The sequence below is a fragment of the Ursus americanus genome, chromosome 10 (assembly GCF_024610735.1).
Source record: "Ursus americanus isolate L20-20 chromosome 10, mUrsAme1.1.p, whole genome shotgun sequence".
NCBI lineage: Eukaryota > Metazoa > Chordata > Mammalia > Carnivora > Ursidae > Ursus > Ursus americanus.
In genome coordinates, this window is record NC_142136.1 from 69,370,390 (window position 1) to 69,397,310 (window position 26,921).

Below are 26,921 nucleotides of genomic sequence, written 5' to 3' on the forward strand. Positions count from 1 at the left end.
GAAGGATATAGGGGGAGGTTGGGCGGGTGTTCGGGGAAACACTGAGGTGTGCTAGAACAAACCTTGACCTCAGAGAGAAAACCTGGGCTGTGCTGTTCTGCTTTGCCACTAACTAGCTAGCCACCTGGGGCCTCTTTTCCCTTGTCTATTCCCTGTCTGTGAACTGGATGAATTCTGAGACTCCTTCCAGTCTTAAAATCTTAAAAGTTGAATGATTGAGGAAAACTGTAAAAGGCATGGAATTTAAAGTAGTACTGAGAATTTGATAATAGCATAGAAGAAGTAGGAGGGAGAGAATCTGGGAATTGATACTCCCAGCAAAAAGGCAAGCACTCACCTCAAAGGGAATACAGTGCAAAGCTCAAATAATGGCAAGCCAAGGCAAATATAAAAGGTATAAACATCTAAAAGATTCATCCTGTGTCCTACCCGGTTTTATCGGAGTAGCTAGGTGATTAGAGATGAGAAAATACTACATAGTAGATACTAAAGTAGGATGTGTGCTACTCAAATGAGATACTATATGTAAGGAAAACTTCTGGTGCATAGTTGATATTCAGTAGATATTAATTTCCGTCCCCATGATCTCAGGCTTTTAGCCAAAAAACGTACAGCATCCTATTTCTACTAATGGGAGATGGGCAGAGAAAAGAAAATTGTCATCCTCATGAAATATGTGAACATAATATTATGAACATAGGAAAAGCTACTCTCTCCCCTCCCCAGTGTCCTCTTTATTGCTTTGCCTTTGCCAGTTCCCTTTCTCCTATCTATAATAGAATATCTTCAGTGCTTGGTTGACAGAAACAGTTGTACTGAACTGTTGTTCTTAATTAGGTGAGTCATAAGACCTGAAAGTCTTTCTCAAAACAAAGGTTTCCCTAGATACAGATCCAGTGTCCCAGAGAGACTACTTTGGTTTCATTCAAATTCGCCATTTAGTTGATAGTATGTATAGGAAATTAGACTACACACTTGCATATTGAAATCTGGTTAAAGCAGCTGGTTTGTATCCTGTAGTCAGTTGTTAAAGTGATACAGAACTATAATTCAGTTTCAAAACCAACATGTTTTCTAAGTTTATAGGATTCGGAACGTGGAAAATTATAATTTTAAGAATAATTTGCAAGGTTTCTCTAGAAAATATATTGTTCAGTCTTCGCATGGAATTTTAATTTTATGAAAGTCTCCCAAACTTATTTTAAAGTAAATGTGTGTTTTAAAGTATTTAAAGAGAGAGCATTGTATAGTTAGTATAATGTGATCTTCTAAACTAATGATGGTTACGATGATGACAATGATAGATAATTTGTGATAATAGCTAATTAGGCACTGACTGTGTGCCAGGCACCAAATGCCATATAAATTTTGAGCTACATTACTTGATTCTGAGCTGTACTTTAAGAACCCAATGGTTTCTTTGTTTCTTCACTGATGAGGGAAAAAAAATCAATCTACATTTTCTAGAAATCAAGTAGGCTAATTTAATATTGTTGTTAATTCATTTATGTAACTCAGCAGTTTCTTGTTTGTGTTCAGTGATCAAAAAATAATTTAATGAATAAATAGTTGACAGGTTCATATAATTTAAAAAGCATTAAATATTGCTTTGAAATGTTCTCTACCTACATTTAAAATGAGTTAAATGTTCTGGAAATTCATATTCCAACTAAAATGAGATGTCATAAAAGTTTTACTTGGGAACTTAACCTGGAGAACTGTCTAGCGTCCCCTTTGCCTATTGTTCAGGGTAGGTAAGTGTTTTTACAAATAAAAAGAAATTACACTGAGTTTTTAACCTATAAGGATTTCATATTTCATGTATATGAGAATCAACATTGTGCTGACTACTAAAAAGAATATAGAAAAAGATCCTGTAGCTTCAATCCATCTAGCAGATCTCAGTGTACCTTAGTTTATGTCTCCATAATACAAGTAAATTCATAGATAAGAATGCAGGTGTATTTTCTTAGAAGTTAAAAATCTGTTTCCATTCATGCCTTATATAACTTCTTCATAAATAGGATTGCTGCTTCATTCCAGTGGGGAATAGGAATGCTTTCTTCGCTTCTCTAATTCTATTTTGAAATTCTTTTTCTACTGTTTCTTCAAAAATTTAGTTTCATTATTTCATCTAGGAGGATGAGGCTCGGGAGGATTTGTTTATGCCGGCCCATCTCAAATACACGTAACCCAGAGTGTGTGTGGATCGGGGTGGGGAGTGTGGGGCATAAGCATTCCGTACACAAGAAACAACCTATGTAAAGGCCTTAAAGGCAAGTAAGAACTTGGCAGTTTTGAAGAGCTGAGAAAAGGTACCTGTGGTTGGACCATAGTGAGGGCAACAGTGGTTGAGACGATGATGGAGAACAATATGGAGACCATGGTGAGGAATTTGCTGGGACCACCTGGTTCACTTGACCCGAGTGGTGAACATCAAATATTGTGTTGTTAGCACACCCAGGTTCAAATCTCAGCTTATCCATTTACTAAGGTCTCTAAATTCATTCCAACAACTCAAAAATGGGGTAGTAATACCTGCTTCAGAAATGGGCTAGGTGAGTAGTAACTAAGGGCAATACCCAAGATACAGTAAAGCCACACAATAAAAGGCAAGTGTTCGCATTTCTCCTTCTTTATTCACTGGGTCATGTAGGCCCTGCTCTGGAATGTCAGACTCACAGGTTCTCCTTCTGTTGTTTTAAAAATTCATTCAGCTAATATTTATGAGCACTTAAAATTTTATATCCTGGCTACCCCCACCCCCATAATTATGTTTTTATGTCTCTCTCATAGCTTCAAGGTTACAAAATCCTCAAGGGATTTCATATTAAATCTTTTGTAATGCAGGTACCAAGCACAGTGTCTGTTTCAGAAAATGTTTGAATAAATGAACAACTAAAAGAAAATTTATGAAATATATGCGTACCATATTTTGGCACTGCAATTGTTTGAATAATTTGTTTTAAATCAGCCCTATGTAAAAAAAAAAAAAATGAGCACATTTCTCCCTCATTCCATTTTTCTGTAATGTTTAGCAAAAATTCAAAATACGCCATTTACAAATCCATAACTCTAGGAACAAGAAAATATGTTTATCTATTTTAAAATGTATACATCGTCTTAAAATAAGTCACTGATAGACTCATACACTTTTTTCTAGATCAAGTAGCTATTTTCATACAATGTTATTTTTTAAAAAGCATTATTTATCTTCAAATGCAAGTAAGAATAAGACAGACATACAATACCATATAAATTTTTAGCAAGTTGAGCACTAGTTTTTAAAAAAATCTTATTTGGAGATATTGCAGATTCACATGCACTCGTTATAAGAAATAGTACAGAGAAACCCCATATGCCCTTCACCTGGGTCATCTTACATAAGTGTCGTAGAGCCTCACAGCAGGAAACTGACACTGATAAAATCCACAGACTTCATTCAGATTTCTCCAGTTTTTCATGCACTTGTGTGTGTGTGTTGCTTTTAGTTCTGTGCAGTTTGATCGCATGTACAGATTCATGTGACCACTCAGCACAGTAAGAGAGCAGTTCCACCACAAGCATCCCTTGTGCTTCCCTTTTATAGATACAGCCACCCCTCCCCCCTTCCCTCTTCCTAAAACCTTGCTATCACTAACTAACCTGTTCTCCATTCCGTAGTTTTGTCATTTCAAGAATATTATATATTTGGAATCGTATGTAACCGTTTGGGTTTGGCTTTATTTACTCTGTATAATCCCCTTGAGATAAACTGAGAGCTTTTAAAAAGTGGCTTGCAAAGAAAGTCTAACATCTTTCCACTGGCCACTTGGGCTTGCCCTTTAGCAAAAAAGGCAGGAATGAGCACTAACTACAAAGGCAAGAAGGTTCTTCACTCGAATGTGAAGTAGAATACCTCAGTACTCATTTTAATCTTCGGAGACTCAGAGGAGAAGTTGGGAATTCCTTTTCTGCCTTCCTTCCTTCCTTTTTTTTTTTAGATTTTATTTATTTATTTGACAGAGAGAACTCACAAGCAAGGGGGGGGGAGCAGAATTCCTTTTCTGATCAGCCTGTTCATCTCTTGGTAGAAGACAGTCCTATTTCTTTTCAAGGGCACGGTCCACCTCCATACGTGTCTATTTTACTTCCAAAGACCATTTCAGTTAATTCCGTCTTCCATTCTCCCTGTTTTCTTCCTCCTTTTTCATCCTGACAAGTTGAAAACAAATTGTTGTGTGAATTAAGTTCTAGACGAGATTTGTCTAAATTGTTATAATCTGACAAATAGAGATGGCAATTTGACTAAAAACTTTTTTTTTTAAACCTGAAATTACATGCGTAGAAGAGTTCCTGTCATTTCCATTGGCCTTACAGGAAATGATTAAGGTTGCTACCTCACTAGGAGTCTTGTTTGGATTTGTTTTGCCTCAAAAGTAACTATGAAATGTATCATTCATTTGAATGATCTGAACACCATCCCTTGGGAATTTTATTACATAATAGGAGCTCCATCTCATATCAAGTCATTTGGAGTCCTGATTAAGTTTTATTTTTAGACAAGTTATGTACAGGTAGTGCATCACATTTTAAGCTGTAAATAAGAGTTGTTTTTTAATCCATTGTCAGTGTGTCAAGAATTCTAGTACCCCACAAGCAAAAGTTCTTTTAAGGTATTTTATAGATTGACTTAGCATGGCTTCAAAGAAGTAAAAAGATCTTTCATTAATAAATATTTAAATACATGGAACATAATCTTTTAAAGGAAACTAGCTCCCATTTATAGGAATTGCCATACATTTACTGAGAGGAGCTATAATTGACATTATTATTTATCCGAATAAGCTTGAGAAACTTCTTACTATGATATAGGAATAAATAACTACTGACCAACCTGTGTATCCAGATGTTTATCTGGGTGATTGCTTTCAAGATTTTTTCTAAAGAAGGCGTGGAAATGTAGTGTTTTCCTCCTTTGGTGTTACAGCCCTAAGATACACTTGCCTATATACTGGGGCAGATGTTGCTTCCAGTCTAGGAGCAAGGTTGTCACACAGAGATAGACATAGGAACAAGTCCAGACTCGTCCATTAATCTTCCATATCAATAACCCAGTCTTTAGCTTCATTTGAAAATTAGGTACAATCAGAATTAATTTTACCTTTGAAAATGCCTTACTAAATGGTAGCATTTATATAAACTGTGGCATGTTACTGACAGGATCCAGGGCCTGACAAATTAAGCACTGAGGTATTTACATGTTGGAACTATCCACATGTCCATATGACTACCAAAAAATGATTATTTAACCATTCCCATTCTTCTTTTTTTTAATGATTTATTTTATTTATTATTTTTAGAGAGGGGGGAGAGGGAGAGAGAGAATCTCAGGCGGAGTCCCCCTTGAGCAAGGAGCCCGATGCCAGGCTCTGTCTCACCACCCTGAGATCATGACCGGAGCCGAAGTTGAGAGTGAGACCCTTTGACCAACTGAGCCACCTAGGTGCCCCCCATTCCCATTCTGCATACCACACTGCCAGTTGATAAAATGCCCAGAATGCTGAAGCCTTCATTTGAATCTTAGTGCTGACCTTTCCAGTCTACATTTCCACTTATATACTGAAACTAAAGAAACTGAAATATTAGTCCATCAGCAAATATTGAGCACCTACTATATACCGGCTCTTGTACCAGGCACCAGAAGTGTTTCAGGCATCGTTTTACTTTACTCAGCAACTTAAGTTTGTGGGTTTATTGCTGTTATTCTTAATTTGGGACATAAACTTCCTTCTCGAAGCAGTCTTTAACTGTTACCAGTTTTAGATAGCTTTAAATGTAATATTTGATGATTTCTGAGATGTATGTATTTATAGACTTAGAGATTTCATATTTTCTTTTTTCCTACCCAGAGGGTTGATTAGGTTCTCAGTAGATTTTGAAATCTTACCTTGCATCTCATTCTGACTTTATAGCCCAGAGCTCTACCGTGAGTTACAAACCTTAATGTCTTCTGGGGCCAGGCAGGTATCAGAAGTGTATGAAGCAGGCCAGTGTGAATAAGTAGGGATCGATAGGGTCTGTGTCAAACTTAAAAGTTTGTGTCCCCCTGTAAACATGAAAAAAAAAATGTTTTTAAACCTGTCCAACACAGCCAGAAGCCAAGTTTCCAACATTCTGAAAATTCAGATGCACATAAATTCTTTAGGCCATTGATTTTGAAATGCAAAAGTGAAATATCCATTTGCTGGTGACAGTGATATATATTAGTTTTAAAATAAGAAATGCTGGGAACTTTGCTCCATGAACCCATTTATGGTGTGAGGGTGTGTTTATTATTTAGTTTAATATATTGTGGACACCTTTGCATGTCAAATCATATAGATCTATACCTCCTGTTGTTTAATAACTACAGATTTCCATAGTAAGGGTATACCGTCATATATATTTCCATTTCCATATTGATGGATAGTAGGGAAAATCTGAAGTACGCCTTGGCATTGTCTTTGCAGATTTGAAGAATTAAGTCTCCCCCCTTTTCCTTTTGTTTTAAATATTATAATTTGAATGAAAACCCAATAGAAATTAATTTTAAACTTAAAAGATGATTCTGAGAAAAAGATTCATATCATTTACATGACTCTTAGGAATCTCAATTTTAATTATATTTTTTTTCCTCATGAAACAAGCACATGTGGCTGAACCATTATGAGGGGCATAATTTCTTGGGCATTAATGACTAAAGGACCCTTATACAATAATATGAAGCCATTAAAGGATTCCATATAAATTCAAAGTATATAGTATGTATTTATCAATATTCACATACAAAGAGACAGCTATAAATAGTGGTGTATATCTGAGAACTAAAATTCATATTGTAGAGATACTGCATTCCTTGCTTTAAGAATCACTCATTACTTATTTGTTATAGGAAATAGTGGTGCTTTCTTAAAATGTAATCATTCTTACAAAATTACTTGAATTTTGTTCAGATGGAACTTAAGTTTCTGGATTGTATTACTTATTTACAGCAGTAGGATTTTATCAGATCTCTTCCCGTATAACACTCTTTGGTCTAATTTCAGATCTCATTCTGGTTAAGAAAGGCAGCAAGAAATTCTTACTGGACATGCAGAAAGAGTGTTTCACCTGGAGTATAGATTTCTTTTTCTTTTATCTTCTAAAAAGCTTTTTATGGAAATATAATGCACATACAGTTAGAATATAATTTTTAGTATGGAATCTAGTTCTCCTCCATCTAATATGGGATCCAGTCACATCCCAGTAAATGAGGAATTGTATGCTTAGCATTTTTCTAAAGGAGATATTTTATAACTTTAGGTACATTTTCAAAGTGCTGAGGCACTGAATGGCGTTGGCCGTGTTGGTGGTAGATAGTGAATCAGTGACCTGGTCTCTCTAAACGGTGCTGTGGTAGGCACCAATTTATTCATTTCAGACTTGGCCATCTTAAAGATGTTCTGGTATTTTTTTTGGAAGAAAAAAGTATTGGTAACTGAAGAAGAGAGCTTGGCTAACCTGGGACCAGGCACAATTCAAACTGGTACAATGACATTCTCTGTTCTTTATATATAAAGAAGCTGGGCTAGTCCCAGGACTCAGCTCTGGATTAGACCCAACTTTTGGGAAGGTCTTATTTGCTCTCTTAAGAGAGGCCCAGAAGTATAGAAAATTCCGCTTGCATTTCTGTAATTTACAGGGAAATGAGTGATGTCATGGTTTTTAAAAATAAAATCAAGTTAATTATGGATAGAGAAAAAAATTAAGAAGTGAACATTTAGAAATGTTTTACAAAAGGTATAAACAAACATATTTACTTGGAAATGTAAATTCATTGGACCTCAAAAGTTTTAATTCCATTACTTACCTTAGGTTATTCACTGAGGTTGAATCTATGTCCTTTGTCACACACAGCTCCTCGTCTGCCCTCCCAAAATAAATGATCATGCATTTGGGTTTAACATAACGACTATTATCGATTCTTCCTTTAACCTTGATAAGTTCTTTCTTGTTTCTAGTTAATTTGTTTAGGTTTGAATAATTTTTGTAGGATAGAAAGTTATATATAATTTATTGTTTCCCCTTTATTTTTTCTAAGTAGCTCATCAACTAAATTTTTCTTCTGTTTAGTGATGTGACCTGTAGCGTCACCACTTTTGTTAGTTTTTCAGTGGAAAATATGTATATTAAAGTAATAGTGATAACCTATAAAGTCCAACTCTGAACATTGTTGGAGTAGTTAAATATAAAAGCATAATGAATTTTGGTTTTCCTCTGTTTGTTTATTAAGGCAAACATATCCGCCCCCCTATATATATTAAATAATGGAAATGAAGTCATATGGCAAATTCTCATTCTTTAAAAAAAAAAGTCTTCATAAAAATTTAAATAAATAAAAACCAGAAAATGGCATTGGTAATAATTTAGAGTGTGATTGAAATGAAAAGCCTAGGAGTCATTTTTTTACTTTCAAAATTTCAAGATTTATATTAAAAGAATCCTTGTCTTCTTTCAGATAAATTTGCGCCTCATCTTGGTAAGCGGGAAAACAAAAGAGTTCCTGTTTTCTCCTAATGATTCTGCTTCTGACATTGCAAAGCATGTGTATGACAATTGGCCAATGGGTGAGTGGTGTTTTCTCTTGAGAATGAATGTTAATTCTTTATACCCTACCTTGTTTCACAAACATTTTGAAAAAGTTGTAAAGATTTAAAAGAAAAACAAATAATTGAGGCATTAGTCTTGACAGTTAAAGGGGAAGGAGCACTGTATCCAGCCCTAGATTTTGTTCTTCAGCTAACCTCTTGGCATAGGGAAGGAGCCAGTATGCAAAATCTGTCCTTGCCTTAGAACCCTTTTAATGTGAATGAAAAGTGTTTTTTGAAAGAAAAACACAAAGTAGCTAACACATGCACACAACTTTCATATCAGTAAATCTGTTTATCCCAAAACACAAAGTAAAAGGAAAGAAAAACTCTTTTTAACAAATTACAATGCATTCTCATTGGTCTATCTATAACCTATTTAAAATTGAGTTTGACACGAAGTTAATTTCTAATTCATGTCACTTCATGTGTCCTCTGAACTACAAGAGCGAGAAGGTATAAAATCCATTTATACATTGCATTTTCAAGCTAGTAGTATCCATGACAAACAAAATTTGAGGGAGTTGGGGAACGGTATTCCTTCCTTTCTCTGATTCTTTTCCAGGTAATAAGGCTTTGTCTTGCCATCCTAAAGTGAAAATTTAGCTTGTGGTTTTTCCTTTGAACTTTCCCGAAGTCATCTTTGTCCTTTTTAGGGCATGTATTATAGTAATATGAATGTTTCAGCTGATTTAACTTAATTTTACTAGCCAAAGCAATTTGGACTTTTAAAGGACAAGACTCATTTCATCAAAGAACCCAGTGTATTCAAAATGAATCAATCAGATCAGTGTTTCTCAACCTTAAATAATATATGGAACTCCTGTAGAGGAAAAAATTCTTGTAGATTTCCTAGTGCTGACTTAAATTATTTTTATTACAGTGGTTTTTTTTTTAGAGTTGAAAACATAAAACCCAATTAAGATGCTTTATCCTTATTAACTCATACACAACCATAAAACTAAAACAGATCTAAAAAAATGCAAATGTAACTGTAAAAGCAATAATGTTCAAATTAACAACATTAGTGTCAGATGATATATTTTTGCTAAAAGCAGCTCACTGCTTGCACCATGAATGTAGTACTGTTGAGTATGGCATCCCTGTGCTCCTGCTTGCTGTATGAGGACCCAGTTACCTGCAGATTCACCACAAAACCTTCATTCACACAGTGTACGCAGCTGTCAGTTAGCCTTCACTTTAGCACGAATGCATTGTTTATGTATTTAGTCAACCTCTGTTCTGTTCTTATTCGCCTCTTGACTATTAAAAAGTACTGCTTGGCGCCAGTACAATCATAAACTGCATATGTGGGCAATAAATCCCAAGACTGTACTTGGTTATAAGGTGATTATTTGAAATATCTAGATAATCTCTTCCAGATTATCATTAAAATGAAAACACGATTTAAAAATTCTTAAGGAGGACTTTCTAAACCTAAGAACATGGCTCTATCGTTCGTGAACTCAGGATTCATAGACATGCATTTAAGAAACACTGATTTGGACAAATACTTTCAAATGACTGGATCTTTCTTCCATTGAAAACCAAGGGACTAGTCAATGTTAGTTCCTAAATCAGGCAGGGACTAAAGCAAAAGGTTGGAGGTAAGGTAAGAAGGAATTTCAGAAAAGCTGAAGCAGACTAAACTTGGGGCTCTTAGAATATGGGATTTTCCTCATAGCCAGGTGCGACAGTAACTATCACTAGGAAAAGCATTTTTAAATACCTAATAGTGATGTTCTACTAAATATGACCTAGGAGGTTACTTTTGTGATTTTGGGAAGAGAGGGCAAAGATCAGTTTTGACACCTGTGGTATTGTAGAAAATACAAAAAAGGGCAGTTCCTTTCAAAAATTTATTTTTGGGGGGCAGCATTATAACTTGTGGGGAAAAAAAGTACTTTTACCTTCATAATTGTTTGACTTAGATATTAAAATTACTTTTAATTCCTTAAAAATCCTGATTAATAGTAACCGAAGGCAGGAGTGAAGTACAGGTGTTTGCCATAAATAGTGTCCCAAATGAATGAACCAGCCATCTACCAGCGTTGGAAATTGATTGCATCAATCCCACATTACTTATTTTCACACACAGTTTTTGAGCCCAGCATTTCCTAAGTTTGCCTCTTCTACCCAGCCATTTTAGACAATGCAGGGAATAAAAATGAATACAAATCAATTTTTATTTTATCTAAAAAATTTAAATTAGCAATTTGGTTCTACATTTTATCTCATAATAGGTCAGCAAATGTAAATATTTGTTGGTGCTAATAATGAAAGTATAGTAAATATTAAATCAGTAGAAGAAAACACTTGGTGCAATATATTTTTGGAAAGAGTTTTCCTTGGTCTACTCTTAGGCAGTTTAGTGGAATACAGTTATTGGTGGAATAGGTCTTACCAGTTCAGAGGTCCAAAAAAATACCCACTAAATATATGTTACTAGTTGCTGAAATTCCTCCTTAAAGCATTATTCTACTGTAGGGCTCTCTCAATTTCAGATCCTCTGCGAGGGAAAGGTAGAGAGCATATTAAACCCAGTGAAGTCTGTGGAAATCACAACACTGTATGAAATAATGAAGTATGTAGCTTCAGGTTTTTGCATCTCAAAAAAAAATACTTAAAGATTTTTAGAATATTTTTTTTCCAGTGAATTAGACACGGTCATTTGTCTTTATATATATGGACACTTCCCTCTTGATGAGAAATAGTCTATTAAACAGTAATTTTGGGAGCAGTGAATTCAAAGTAATCCATACTAAAGTGTTAGAGGCTCAGCTGATCTTTCTTCTAGAAAAAGAGGGACCTGGGAGCACTTGTGTCAGAAGGCAACAGAGGCATGCAAGTGGGGGAGGACGGCCTGGGAAACAAAGCACCAGGGGCTAGAGAAGAAGGGACTCCGATTCATTTCTCCTGTCCCATTTCTGTTGTGCTGAGTCAGTGGGAGGCACACTTTTATCAAATTCACATTCATCATTTGAACACTCAAAAGGAAAAGTGCTCTGCTTACCTCTTTTCTGTCACTTCTCTTTAGGATATTTTAAACTCATCCTTGTATTGACAGATCCTGATAATAGGAGCTTCTTTAGGAAACAAACACATGATATAAGAATTCTTGAGAAAGATGATAATGGAATTCTCAAGTCTTTGTCACAATCAGAGCTTAAATTATTCTATCTACCAGCTAGTGAAATCACTAACCCTGTACCCTACCACAGTATCAGTGTCCTTAAATCATTATTTTAACAGAGTAGTATTCCATATTTCACTATAACATAAGTTGTACACAAAATGAAATATTCTACCCATTCTACTCACCAGTTTTTTAAATTTTCTTTATGTACTTTCCTAGCATATTTGTGTAGTACCTTCTAATATATGTTATTTTTCAGGTTTCTTCTTCTGAATATTTTGGGTAAAGTGAACTTAAAGTTGTATCTTCTGTAATGTTTATCACTTGGCTTCAGAAGACAAAGTAATAAATCAATACTATCCAAAAGTAAACATTGTTAATTTTTTTGTTATTTTAAAAATTTGTGTTCTCCAGTTTTACTGAGGTATAATTTTTTTGTTCTCTGTATCAGTATATTAAAATCTTTGTTAAACTTATTGTCTCCAGCTTCAAATATATATTTTAGCAGGTAGAAATATTAGAACATTATATTCTCTGTTAATTACCTGAAATAGTAATTAATTTTCAAGTGACATTTCTCTTTACCTAGGATTAGATTTTTCCCAACTCACTCATTTTAATCTTTAAACTTCAGGACTATAAACAATGCAATAATACCTTAACTCTGTCTTGAAATACACCTAACAAGGTCACTGCTTCTTTTCAGACTGGGAAGAAGAGCAGGTCAGCAGTCCAAATATTCTCCGACTTATTTATCAAGGACGATTTCTGCATGGAAATGTCACATTAGGAGGTAATAGTCACCTTTATAATGGGATTTAATGTCCGACTCATGGCAGCGGCATTCATTTGTTTGTTTCAATGCCGTTGGCTGATCTTACAAAAAAAAAGTATTATTTCAAACTCACGAATTCTGCCTATTTTGGTAACTCTACTTTTTTTACATACTACATTCTGTTAAATTTCATTTTAGCACTGTGACAAGTGTTTACTCCCTTATGAAATAAACTCTATTTCATTAGATGTAGGAATCCATACCTATTATTTTGTAAATGTAATTTTATTGTACTTCTGGATAATATAAATTAGATGTAGTATTTTTAAGTTAAAGCCAGACACACAAAGTAGGCAAAGTTTATGATAATTGGTTTTGAGTTTGACTCTGTTATAATTGCCCATTGTGAAGAACAGAGGTAAATGAGTTGTGTTAGAGAGACCGCGTAGTGTAGGCATTAAAAGAGCAGATTTAGAACCGGGTTATCCTAGTTGTATCCTGGCTCCACTGCTTCCTGCTATGTAATCTTGGGGAAGTTACTTAACTTTCCTCAGTGATAAAGTGGGCTAACAGTAGTGCCTACCTCCTAGGTTAAGAGGGTTACATTATATATTCAAAGCACTTAGAACAGTGCTTGGCACACACTAAACACTTCTTCGGTATCACTGCTCTTTATATGTGATTGGAGAAATGTAGCTCAATAGTGCCCCCTTATGGGCACCTTCTCTACCATCAGCAAGGGTTGTTTCGTTTTTAGTACCTGTGTTTCAAATATATTCTGATAATGAGAAATTTGTAGGCAAATGAAGTGATCTACTTTAATATTTCTGTTTAAATATACTCTGACTTTTTTCCTCTAAACCCGACAGTGAAACGATCAATATATCTGGGTGTTTGATAAAGATTGAAAAACATTCAACTATGTGGTTTTTTTGGTCACAGTTTTTCTTTTTAGTTTCCCTGTGTTCTTGAATGTGAATAATAAAGGAGACAGTACACAGGGTCATGGTAACCATCTTCAAACACTTGAATGGCTAGTGTGGAGAAAGCATAGGCTAGCTTTGCATGGCTTGAGACTTGCTCTGAGTTAGACTGAGGACCAACAGCTGGGAATCAAAAGCAGACAGATTACTATTCAATACAGGAAAGAATTATTTGAGCATGTCAAGCTGCCTAAAAAAAGAATAGACCACTGAGGGAAAAGAGTGAACCCCTTGTTATTGGTTACATACAGGCCATGGCTGGGGTTCATTTTGTGGGTGGTTAAACCTGGAGACGTGGGCATTCTTTGCCAGTCTTACAATTTTGTGGTTCCAGTAAGTTTCAGGTTTAATTTTTTTTGTTACCAAGTTTCTTAAAACATAGCCCTGAATCCCTTTTTTTGAGTTATAACCTTTTAGTTCCATAGAATTTCAGTCTACTAAAGAAAAGGTGTGATATCAGTCTTAACTAAGGATAAAGAAGATACGCTACAAGTTTGACACTCAATACACTGCAGTTCATCCTTTCCTAAAATGTGGTGGAGACTGTGACATTCAATCAGAAATCAGCCGGGATACTTATTTTGAAATGCAGATTTCTGCATGCTGGCTAGTTGGAGGAGAGCTCTCTCTGTCTCTCTCCCTCCTTTTCTCCCTCCCTCTCTCTCTCTTTCGGTCTCTTCTTCCTTCCCTCCCCTTCCCCCTTTCTTTCCCCCCTCCCCTTTTCCCCATCTCCCAGTCTACTACTGAATTGAAATCCTGGATGATTTTTATGTGAGGTTGAAAACTCCTGTTCTGGGGGCACCTGGGTGGCTTGGTCGGTAAAGCATCTACCTTCTGCTCACAGGTCATGATTCCAGGGTCCTGGGATCCAGCCGAGCATAGGGCTCCCTGCTCTGAGGGAAGTCTGCTTCTCCTCTTCTCCCTCTGCCCCTCCCCCCCAACTTGTACTCTCTCTTGCTGTTTCGCTTTCTTTCTCAAATGAATAAATAAAATCTTTAAAAGAAAAAAAGAAAACTCCTGTTCCAGATATGGTACAGAGTCATAGTAGAAAGCAGAAGCACCTCCACGGGAAAGAAAGCCTTTGAAATTCTCGTATCCTTCTTCCTTTCCCTTCTTTGGTACTGTTAGCATCTATATCTGCTATTTCCAGTTAAAGTTCAAATGGAGAAAAAAAATAGTAATCCCCATCAATCAAATTTGTAGTTTCAAATGGTAAGCCACTCAGCAGCTTTCCAGGCCTGTCCACACTTCTCTAAATGTACATCTCCGTTCACTTACCTGTTTCCTGAGCTCTGTCTTCCTTGTTTTCTCAAAAAGATGATGATGATGAGGTAGTATTTACTGCATGTTTTCTTTGTGCCAAGCCCTGAACGAAGTGCTTTCCATGGATTGTTTCATTCAGTCAATACAGCTGTAAAGGGCAGGTGATAAAATTACTGTCTCCGTTTGGGTGGAGAAAACTGAGGCCGGGGGAGCAGGTAAATGACTCGCTCATGACTCAGCTCACATTGGCAAGTAGTGGAGATGTGATTTTCAACCCGGATCTGGCTTACTAGAGTCCAGGAGATGATAGGCGAGTGATATGCAACTCTAAGTTCAGTCAGTCTTTCCCAGTACGCTTAATGAAAAATTTTATAATATAAAGTTTTGCTTGCATTTTCATGTTAAATCGACCCTGGGAGATTATCCAAAAAAGGCCCTCCTCTTATTCCATCAGAGCACATGTATTAATGGGCCATCATACTTCATTTGAACTTGAAGAGTAAAGAGAATAGACCAAATAATGGCTGGCCGACTTTAATAAGATGGAAACTCACCTTGATTACATGAAATATGAATAATATTGGAGATATTTAAGACTCTTTTTTAATCTACATGTTAACCATCATCCTTTGGAGCAAGATTTAAAAAGTAGGTAGCAGGAGGGTCGTACTTGCTAAGTAATGGTCTTAAGCCCACCTTGAGTTTGTAGTTAGTGAAGAGAAAGTAGCTCTGGATGTTGGAACTAAATCATCTCAACTATGGAAATAACCTTATAAGTTAGTTATACTGGCTGCTTTTAATTTTATACACAGAATAACAAAGAGATTCACCATGAAACTTAATGTCTGTATTTGCTTAAGTGGTACATGGGTGCATGGTGTGTATTATGTTATTCTATGTCTGAAATATTTTATAAAAATTTTTTTATTATGAATGAGAAAAGTCTTTTAAATTAAGACCTGATTAGAAAACAGTGATTATTAATAATGCCAAGATAGTGATTCTCTTAAAGTAACCTTTTAAAGAAAATTATTTTCTCATTGAATAATATAGGGTTGAGAATAAATATTTAAAATTAAGTTTGTTTGTTCTATTTCTACATTATAGCGGCCTGTTCAGTGCAGTAATTTTATTAGGTGACTGCATATATTAGATAATTAGATTCAGAAACAAATGTCTCTTAATCTAAACTTTTCCCTAATCTAGAAAAGGTATTCTCAAAAACTTCTTTTAGTTCCTTTTCTCCTCTGAAGGTTATCTCCAGTATTAATTAATTACGAATTTTCTCTTGTCCCCTTCCTTCAAGAGTATGGATATTGGTGTCAGACTAATGGCTCTAGCTGGGCAGAGTAATTTCTGAGTTGTTTCTGATAGTATGAACCTAATTTCATTTTGTAAGAGATGCTCTGACCGGTAGGAAGTGCTGTCTGTTGAGGAGGTCCTACAAAAAGCAATCGGTTCTTTAAATGGTTTCAGTTCTGATTAGTGACTGTAGGTCAGTATATATGTTGACAGACTATCTTCTGCTTTTCCCATAGCATTAAAACTTCCTTTTGGCAAAACAACGGTGATGCATTTGGTGGCCAGAGAGACATTGCCAGAGCCGAACTCTCAAGGTAGGCCGCACACTGCAGAGGCTTCTCACTCAAGCCATGGAGACAGGCACTCAAAAATGGTTCTGTGTCTTTGGACCTTCTGAGGGAAAGGAAGTTTTCATTGTTTATGAACAGAGCTTGTTAAGCAAATAACCAGACATCCTGGAAACAGGCTATAATTAAAACAGGCTATAATTATAATTATCGCTTTTTAATTTAAAAAATTGTGAACATTAAAAAAAACTCTTATTACGTTTGGATGCCCCCCTCCCCCCTCCCCCTGATTTGAGCATTTTTCTAAACAAGGCTTTTCTGCATTTTCTCCAGGTCAGAGGAATCGCGAAAAGACTGGGGAGAGTAATTGTTGTGTAATCCTGTAAACACTGTCTGCTACGTGTGCTGTGATGTAGTCTTTGTCTTTCATGCTGCTGGGACGGAAGAGACCCAGCATTGCTTCAGAAACCCTTAGGAATGAGTCCGCCTATAAATCCATGGAAGTGAATGATCTCATGAACACGGTCATCTTCTCTCATCAAAGTAAAAAGAACCAAGAACATTTTCCACTACGATTTTTTATTTCTAGTATCTTTGTTTATGTTGAGCAGTTTTAAAATATATTGGTTTTTGAATGCTGTCCATCTCCAGGGGCAAAGTTAACAAGTTATCTTTCCTAGCGGAAGCCATTTTGCTGCCACAGAAATTTTCATCACCAGAACTAACAAATCAAGTGTTTCAAATATAGTTTGCACTAAAAAAGATTGACGTTATTTTCTTCATCAGCAGAATGTACAACATGGCTTATGGCACCTAGAAATGCTCAGAAGTACAATATTCCACCCTGGAAAACACTCAGCAGTTAATGAAGTTAATTAGTGGGCCAACTGGAAAGGGAAAAATGGAAAAGAAACTGAAATGTTGGGTGGATTCTATCAGAGTCAGCCGTGGTGGCCGCACTGGCACAGAATACAAAACTGAGTGTGACTATTTTCACTGCAACAAATGAAAAGACAAAATGTGCCTGTTGTTTAAAGCACTCAGTGGAGAGCTGATGACACAAATTGCTTTTCCTTTCACACATGCACTCCTCAGTCACGCGGTCACCGAGTGCTTGTCCACACAGCACAAAAGGGGTGCGAGTGCGCTTCCTAGCCTTAATGGGGGAGGGTCAATTCCATACTCGTAGACTTGCATTGCCGTGCAGAGATAATAGAAAACCTCATTTACTCATCAGTTTTATGTATTTGAAGATCAGCAAATTGAATTTTTCCATAATTATTGCTCGTCTGTAACTGTCCAGTGTCACACTCATTCATTAGAGTTCAGATGAATTCTTAAAATTAAAATAATTCTCCACAGTAACTAATTTTGTTTCTTTATGTAGTTTGCATTTGGTATTAGTGCTTGCAATTGAATTAAAATCAAAAGCTGACTTTTAAGGCATATTACATGATTAAGGATGCCATTCTTTTGTTTTGTACCAATAATTTAAAAATTGATATGCTAAAACAATTTGCACAGCACTAAAGCATGAGCTAGTTTCATCTAAACCTGTAAAAATATAAAAGATTTTCTATTTTTTCACTGGGAAGAAATTCTTCCTGGATGAAATTACAAATATGTGTAGAATATATTTAATAAAAAACTTATAAAATACCTAACTATAGAACTTAAATATAGATTGGCGTGTAGTATATAGAACAATATTCCATATAAATAACTTTAGCCTTTATAAAATGAAGTTGCAGGCTGACATTATGTTCTATAAGTGTCCATGGCCCTTAAAAACATTCAGTGTAATGGTTTCAGATGGTCAGCTTTGTCTAAAGGTAATCAGGTTATTTTATTGTCAGTGCTTTGATGAAAGGCTTTATATGCAGTAGATCTACGAAAATATTGTTCATACTGATCAGAATTAAATTTGTATAGAGCAGAGTTTTAAAACGAATGTAAATAGCACTAAACATTTTCTTTCTGCAACCTGTACTTATAGATTCTTTCTGTAAACTAAAAAAAAAATATCCTAGTGCATTTCAGTGGTAATTGTAAAGGTCTTGATTAAGTCAGTTATTGTTTAAGCACCGTCTCATCCTTGTTAAAATTTGTTTTCTACTTTTATTTCTGAATCTTTAAGAAATTTGTTTAATATTCTATTGTTAATTTCAGGAGTATTCAGAGTGTATCTTTGATATTTAACCTGGTTAATTTGTGCACAGAACAACAATGGATAGCATTATGCAGTCTCTGTTATCACTAAAATGTTATACTCGACTGTTAAATATTTATATGCTTTGTTGACTAGCTAAAATGTGAATTCTGTTAGTGTTGACTGAAGAGAAATCTGATAGTTACTTAATTGGGCAATTAAGCCATTTATGGCTCTATTCTTCTTTTGTAAAACAAACTACTGGTAATTATTTTTAATACTTATTTTAATTCTAATTACTCTTCTGTCTTTCCAAAGTTAAAGACTATCAGTTAATTATGATTGAATTTTTATGATGGTTTAAAAAATAATTCTCTAATGGTTTTCAGTATATTTTTCTGTGTTCCCATGTTATAAATTTCCCTTTTACAAGACCTCAATTTAAAGTTTGCAAAATGGATAAAACGGTTCATTAGTAGAGAAGGAATTATGTCACTTAATTACTGATAGCATTGTTGTGCAAAATGGAAAAAAAAATAGCAGTAAAATTATATACTGAAAACACCAAAAATTTAGATGCCTTAATAATATATCCATGAAAATACTCAACTATCCCTTTGAAAATAGTTCCTTGGACTGCCTGAGGTTAAAATATGATTAATCATATCCAAGGCTACTATCGAAGATCCCTCTGCCACAAATAACAGCTCACTTACCGAGAGGTAAAGGCTGCATAGATCCAATAATGTAAATAAAGCCTGAATTATGGGCCTGTGACCCTGCCCGGCGCTTGGTATCTAACTCACCTCTTTTACCTAAATTATCCTCGACTTTGTTAAGTGTTCTGGAAGAGGCAAAGCTTTTCTTCTTTATTAAAACCTCAGCATGTCTCCTTGATCTGAATTATTTGCTTTCTGTTCAAGATAGGTTGTATCTTATCCTATCATGAAAAATAGAATATCTAACATCGCCAGTCACATTAAATGAGGTTTTCTCATAACAAACATTTATCCTTAGTTTTATGTCATCTTGACCAATGTTGCAGTAATTTCTGTTAGCTGATTGTGTAAACAATGTTTAATGTGAAAAGAAATTAAAACTTTCTTCATCTGTTGTAGAATATTTTCTTCTTTTAAACGACTTCTATTTGTAATTTTGGTGTATTTCCCTGTTCTTTGTCTCTGCTGCTTTTCTCTTTTTTCCTCTTCAATTTATTTGATTACATTCTCCAGTAAAATCACACTGCGCCAGCCTTTATTCTTTCATTTTAGCCAAAATCAAAGAGAAATGACCAATCAGAATTTAGCATGCCTTCACTCCGTCCTTATGGGCATTGTCACAGGCATGTCTTCAGTTTTTTTCCATTACCATTTTGTAATAGAGTCACTCGTTAGCTGAACAGCAAACGGCGGGGCGTGGAGGGCTTGAGAGAGGAGTATATAACCTAGAATTTTGGCCGAAACAGAACTGCAGGCTGCTGGCTGCTGTCTAAGCAAGGTCTCCTGGCCTGGGGTCAGTGGGCTTCTTGGCTGTGGCAGCAGGGGACCACTATGACCCCCGCCCCCTACCCCAGCCTCCTGGTGCGCTTTCTTCCCAAGACTATAACACACGTGAAGCTTTTTTACAGACTTGGTGGGAGGGGCTTGGCTTCCAGAGTTCACCAGCAAAATTAAGTGAGGAACATGTAATAGTCAAGTTTAAACCAGCACTAGAATATGAAAACCTTTCACTTATTTGATGGTCTTTGACAATGCTGTCAAATGTTCATCCTTTAATATTATTTTGTATGTTCTGCCCGTTTTTCAAAATCACAACTTTGAAGAAATACAGCGTAGGGGCGCTTGGGTGGCTCAGCTGGTTAAGCGGCTGCCTTTGGCTCAGGTCATGATTAGGATCCTGTTCGACCTGCTTCTCTCTCTGCACCCTCCCCCCCAAAGCTCGCTTGCGCTCTGTCTGAAATAAATAAAATCTTAAAAAAATAAATAAATACAGCGTAGACCTAGGAAATCAGCAGTGGAGAAAAGGGAATGTCAGTCTCTCCTATGATCGAACCAATGAGAGGTAAACACACACATACGTTTCTTAAAATGTCTTTGATTTGTTTTTGAGTTGTGAGAATCTATCTGCGTTTAAAGTACGGTTATTGTGTGTTCAGACATTCATTATCTGATTTTTATTGTTGACACTTCTTGAGCCATATTTTGGTGTGAAAGAAGTCTTCAGTGTGTTAAGAGAAACTATTCAAATAACACGAGGGGACGGAATCCGGAGGGGACAAATGACTGACCATAAGTGGTCCTGGAACCTTAAGGTTCCAACTGGTGCTGCTTTGAGACTGTCCAGACATTCCATGTAACAATACAGTTGGGGGGATTACTCAGTTTCTGTTGTCTGTCCGATAAGATAATTTCCCCAGCAATCTGGAGCCTGGCTCAGGCCCCCGTCCTTATCTCTGTGTCCTCTGGGGACATCACTTAATGACTTCCACTGATTTGCCATGTTCCCCTCGTGTTTCTCGGAAGCACTTTTTAAACTCTGATCATTTTAACAGTCCATTTTGACTGCTACTCAGTCCTCAGATTTCAGAATGCCATGAGGATATCTGGACTTTGGAGTCAGGCCTGGCTTCAAGCTGGTGACTTTGAACAAGTTCTTCAATCTGTGGGCTTCAATTTTTTCATATATGGAATAAGAATAATACCTGTTTCGTGGGCTCTTAAGGATTATTTTAAATATTTAGAGCACTGTTTTGCCCAAGAACTTCTATGACAAACTGGCAAACCCGTTAAATCTTTATGTCAAAAATTAAGTGCTAGGCATCAACATGTACTCCAAACTTGACAAAAATAGCTTACCAGGGATGTACTGTATGGTGACTAACATAATATAATAAAAAATCATTAAAAAAAATAGCTTACAAAAATGTCAGAAAAGACATGGACGATTCTATGTTCAGAGACTTCTAAAACGAAGACAAGAAGTGGGGAGATCTCAAAAATAAGCCTAACACTAGAGGAAATGTAGAGGACCCTAATTCACCGATGAGACGTGGCTTCAGATACGGACACCAGGTTCCAGAGCTTAGACAGTAAGCACAGGACTGGGCATATTAACACAAGGACATAACTATCAAAATTTGCGGTGGGATTTGTTGACCAAAGTGTACAAATACACATAGGCGTTGTTTGAAAGAGGGAGGTCTGGTAAGGGTGGGAAGCAGCACTATGTCAAGAGGACACACGTGGTGGAACTTCACAGACGTGAGAGGTGAAGGGGTCGTGAGGAGTGTCTGTTGATGGGGAGGAGAGACAAAAGTAAGGGCTAATACTTCGGTTCGGGCAACTGATTTCTGATTCTACCTCGGGAACCACCGAGGCAAGGTACTGTGCCCGTGGAGCAGGACCTCACGAGTTTATTCACTGAGACTGTCGGCTCTTGACTTGCTGGTCACGCTGTCTCATAGCTGTGCCCGCGTAGATTTCTGTGATGACAAAAGTAAGTAAGGCAGACCGCGCGGAGTGCTTCTCCAACACACTCCCCTGCTGCTTGCTGGCTGGGCTCTAATGTTTTTACACAATTTGCCCCCCCGCCCCGGGGCTCAGGGAAGTGTGACCTTCTCCCATCACCAGCGCTTAAAGAGCCCATTCCCTTCGGCGCGATGGGTTCAGGAGCGGGTCTGGGACCAATCCTGGCAAACGAAACTTGAAGGGAACTCCGCTGATAGAGTCTCTGGGGAAAGTTCTCACGCCCAAGGTGACCTTACAAGAGACTTTGGCCTCTGGACATCCTTCCGCGTGGATGTCATGACTGAAGCCGCTGCGGCCTGGGCACAAGGCCGGCAGCCTGAAGTTGCAGAGCAGGGGGAGAGAAAAACACCCGGCCTCCGAGGACAGCGCGGAGCGCGGTTCGCCCAGTGTGGAGCCCGTGCTCTAGCCTCGAGAGGCCTTCGACTGTATTTGTTGCGGTTTTTCCCCACTTCCACTCAAAGACATCCCTAATGATACATAGACGAGAAGGCTGGACGGCAACATACACTCCGACTTTATGAAACTAGCTTGCACAAGGATGAGGAAAGAATTTGAAGATGATTCCGTGTTCACATCTCTCAAAAATAAATGCTGATGGCGAAGGAAAACAGGGGCCTCTAAAGACACCATCATGGCCACAGGCCAGCTCCCCAGCCGTAATTTTTTAAAAGGCACAAGCAGAAAATCAGAGTTGGGCGTATAAATCACAGATGGAGATAGTAAGTGTCAAACACCCCTGCGCACAGTGACAGAAAGGCCTGGAATGAGCTGGAATTGACAAAATAATAAAAAGTACATGTTTGCTGTGTTCGAAACAAAAAGAACAAAGCAGGGACCCACCACTGGTTGTCAACCGTGGCTGCACCTTAGACTCACTGAGGGAATTGTTTTTATATTTTGTTTTTTAATATTGATGCCCGGGCCTCTCACATCAGCCAAATTAAATCTGCACACCTGTGGCTTGCAGCAGTCGCCTGAGTTTCTGCTGATGCCCCAAACCAGAGCCACTTAAATACCAGGACTACAAGGGAACCCAGTGGAGAGGTGGGAGCAAGTACGGTTCCCGTGGGGTCGGAAACCCAACGGGATGGTGGAGACAGGCGCCGGTGCCAGCTACCGTGCGCGCAAGCCCCCAGACCCAGACCACTCACACTGCCCGATTCTAAGGGAACGCGGCTTCTGGGTGATCCTGTCCTGTTGTCAGGAGTGGAGGGGGAGCCCCAGAACCCCTCCCTGCTGCTGGCCCTCACACATGATCACGCCCACCACCCGCTCTGGGACCACAAGGAGGCCCAAGCAGCTCTCTCGGTATCCTCACCGCGAACCCCAATCCCCGTGTGCCCTAGAATGCTGCTTTGTGTTCCCCATTTCCTCTCCTCCTTCCAGAAACCCCATCACCTGGCCCTGTGGAATCCAGGATCCAGCAGAAATCTGCCATATTGCCTCAACCTGGGAGTCCTCTTTCATTTTCTAACCCTCCCTTGAGGGTACTACCTCCCCTGCAGTCCTGGAAGTACTATGTTTTCCAAAGTGGTCATTGACTGAGTGCTTGCTTGGTGACAAGCACCCTTCTTATGGTCCTGACATGGGCTCATGTGACAGGTGATAAAACAGGCCCAGAGAAGTAGAGTTTATTTTTTGAACATCGAGGTTCACTTTCTGCAGAGACTGTTCCTGAAAATATTCTTTGTTGTTCTCTTTTGTTTCTAAAATTAATATTTGCTCATTGTAGAACATCTCATGACTATAGAAAAGTATAAGGAAAAAGAAACTAATCCCATCATCCAGAAGCAACTACTAGTATCTTGGTGAATTTCTTCTAGTCCCCTTTATTAATATGTACACATTAAAATAGAAACAACAGACACTATCTACCAAGTTTATGTATTATTTTTCTTCTTTAACATATCATAAGTATATCCCCAGAATATTAAATCTTCTTTGAAAACACATTTGTGGATAGCGATGTAATACTCCATTTTATAAGCATATCATTTTCCTGTATGCATTTAATAAGCGTCTAATGTTAAAATCACAATGGAAGAGCACTACACCCTCACCAGAATGACTAAAATTAAAAGGAATGACAATATCAAGAGTTGGCAAGGATTTGAAGCAATGCTCATGTATTCTGGGTGAGAATGTCATTTAGAACAACCGTTGTAGGGGCGCCTGGGTGGTACAGCGGTTAAGCATCTGCCTTTGGCTCAGGGCGTGATCCCGGCGTTATGGGATCGAGCCCCACATCAGGCTCCTCCGCTATGAGCCTGCTTCTTCCTCTCCCACTCCCCCTGCTTGTGTTCCCTCTCTCGCTGGCTGTCTCTATCTCTGTCAAATAAATAAATAAAATCTTTAAAAAAAAAAAAAAAGAACAACCGTTGTACAAAACTATTTCCTAGTATCTACCAAAGCTAAAATACGTATATCTTGTGACCTAGAAATTCTACTCTTGGATAAACACCCAGTGGAAAAGAATGCGTTTGTCCATAAAATACACGTGCAAGGATCTTTATAGCCACTTTATTCATGAACAAGAAGCAACCTGAGAGTCCACCAACAGTAGAACGGATTTTTAAAGTACGGCATATTCATACAATGGAGTATTATTAAGCAGCCCCTGCTCTGCTACAGGCAGCACCATTATCAAAGGAAGAAGCCAGACGTCAAAGAATCCACGCTGCATGAGCTCATTTGAATCAAGTTCACACACAGACGAAGCTAGTCTGGTGACAGAGTCAGAATAATGTCACCGTGTGCTCGGAAGGGGTGCTATTAACTAGGAGAGAGAATGAGGGGGTCTTCCGCTGAAGATGTTCTGTATCTTGAAATGGTTACAAGTTTCAAGGGCACACACACAGGTAGAAATTAATCACGCTATTCACTTAAGGTTTATGTACTTGACTGTAGGTAATTTCTGGATGTAAGCTAGACCTCCATAAAAATTAAGTTCACGGACCTCGCACCGGGAAATACACCCAGGGCACTAGGGATGTAGGGGCAGTTCGCCCAGGCCACCTCCAAGCTTCCCGCACCTCACCCGGTCACCTAACTATGGACATGTAGGCAATTTCAGACATCTCTACACATAAGTCACTACAAGTATTTACTAAAAGGGACGCCTGGGTGGCTCAGGCGGTTAAGCGTCCAGCTCTTGATTTCAGCTAAGGTCATGATCTTGGGGTCCCGGGATTGAGCCCTGCATCAGGCTCCATGCTGGGCATGGAATCTGCTAGAGATTCTCTCTCTCTCCTTCTCCTTCTGCTCCTCCCTGCAATGCATGTGTGCACACTCTGGCGCTCTGAAAGAAAGAAAGAAAGAAAGAAAGAAAGAAAGAAAGAAAGAAAGAAAGAAAGAAAGAAAGAAAAAAGAAATTACTAAGAAAATGTCAAATGCTTGACTCTATGAAGAATGCAAATTTAAAAATTTTCCCCAATTTTGTATTTGAAAAATTCCAAACCTACAGAAAAATTGCAAAAACAGTCCAACGAAAAGCATATATCCTTCATCAACATATCCATCATTTGTTACCATTTTACCACATTTGCTTTCGCTCTATATATCTGTAGAGAGAAATAAGTACATGGAACACAAAGAAACAAAGATTTGGAGGTGAGTCCTGAGTCCTCTGAAACTGTAGATCTCATGTCTCTTTACCCCGAAATCCTGTAGCACCTATTTTCTAAGAAATATTCAGGAAATTTCGTTCATATTCAGGAAATTTAACTGATTTAAAGTTATTATTTTTAATACAGCCAATATCGAGATTTCCACAATTGTCCCCATAACACCCTTTAGGCTGCCCCCCGCAATCTAGGGTCCCCTCAACATCACACATCTCATTTGTCACATCATCATAGGCTTCTTTCTGCAAGGGGAATCCCCCATGGGTTTTGTCTTTCAAGACATTGATACTATTGAAGGGTCCAGACTAGTGGTTGTGCAGCCCCTCGAGAGACTTTGGAGTCTTTTTACTCTTGCCTCCCTGTCCGCCTTGCTCCTGAGGCCCCTGAGGGACCATTCTCCCTCCCCAGCTGTGACTCTCCCACCATCAGGCAAGAGTATCTGCTAGCATTTTTCTTGTAGTCCTCAACTGCCCGGTGGGGAATCGGACTTCTGCCCCCTGGTGGCGGAGAGAGCGGCTCAGAGGTCCTCAGTGGGCACTCAGGGCTGCATACACAGCCCACCCATCACACTTAGGGGCTGGGACCCGTGAACACAGCTGCCTAGGAAAGCACATCTGAAAATAGGAAACAAATGCCCCCAACACTATAATTGCCTTGAAATCTTATTTTAAGAACATTATATTCTAAAACTGAGTTAAGCAAAACTGGAGAAAAGTGAGAGGAAAGCCATGGATTGTAAGGAGCCCAGCCTCCTGTACCGAGCCTGGTTCACACGTGTTTTCTTTCCAGATCATTCCCCATCGCTGGCTCCTGGCAGCAGGAGGCAGAGCATCTGTGTTGTACGAATATACTGCAATTAAAAATCCATTCTACTGTTGATGCACATGGGGGTTGCTTCTCGTTTACAAATAAAGAGGCCGTAAAGAGTCTTGTACGTGTATTTTAAGGACAAACACATTCTTCTAATGTTATTTCCCTGTCTCACCCCCACGTTGGATCGGAAAATTGGGCACGTGTATGACTTGGGAAGCTATGTGTGGTGGCTGATTTTGTGTGTCGACTTGGCTGGACTATGGGGGTAGCCAGATGTTGTGCTGGGTATTTCTATGAGGATAGTTTGGGATGAGATTAACATTTAGATCAGTCGACTGAGTCAAGCAGATTGCTCTCTGTGTTGTGGGTGGGTCTGATCCAATCAGCTGAAGGCCTGAGAAGAACAAAAAGCTGC

The 26,921-nt window shown here is 38.0% G+C and overlaps 1 protein-coding gene across 1 annotated transcript in view; it reads left to right on the plus strand.

The window, feature by feature from the left end:
• UBL3 (ubiquitin like 3) overlaps positions 1–19,663 on the plus strand; it is a 67,578-nt gene extending 47,915 nt beyond the window's left edge. The window contains exons 2-5 of the mRNA XM_045797026.2: positions 8,519–8,627; positions 12,491–12,577; positions 16,344–16,421; positions 16,728–19,663. Coding sequence (XP_045652982.1) covers positions 8,519–8,627; positions 12,491–12,577; positions 16,344–16,421; positions 16,728–16,780 — 327 coding nt within the window. The 3' untranslated portion in view covers positions 16,781–19,663. The remainder of the gene's footprint in view (positions 1–8,518; positions 8,628–12,490; positions 12,578–16,343; positions 16,422–16,727) is intronic.
• Positions 19,664–26,921: the final 7,258 nt, after the last annotated feature.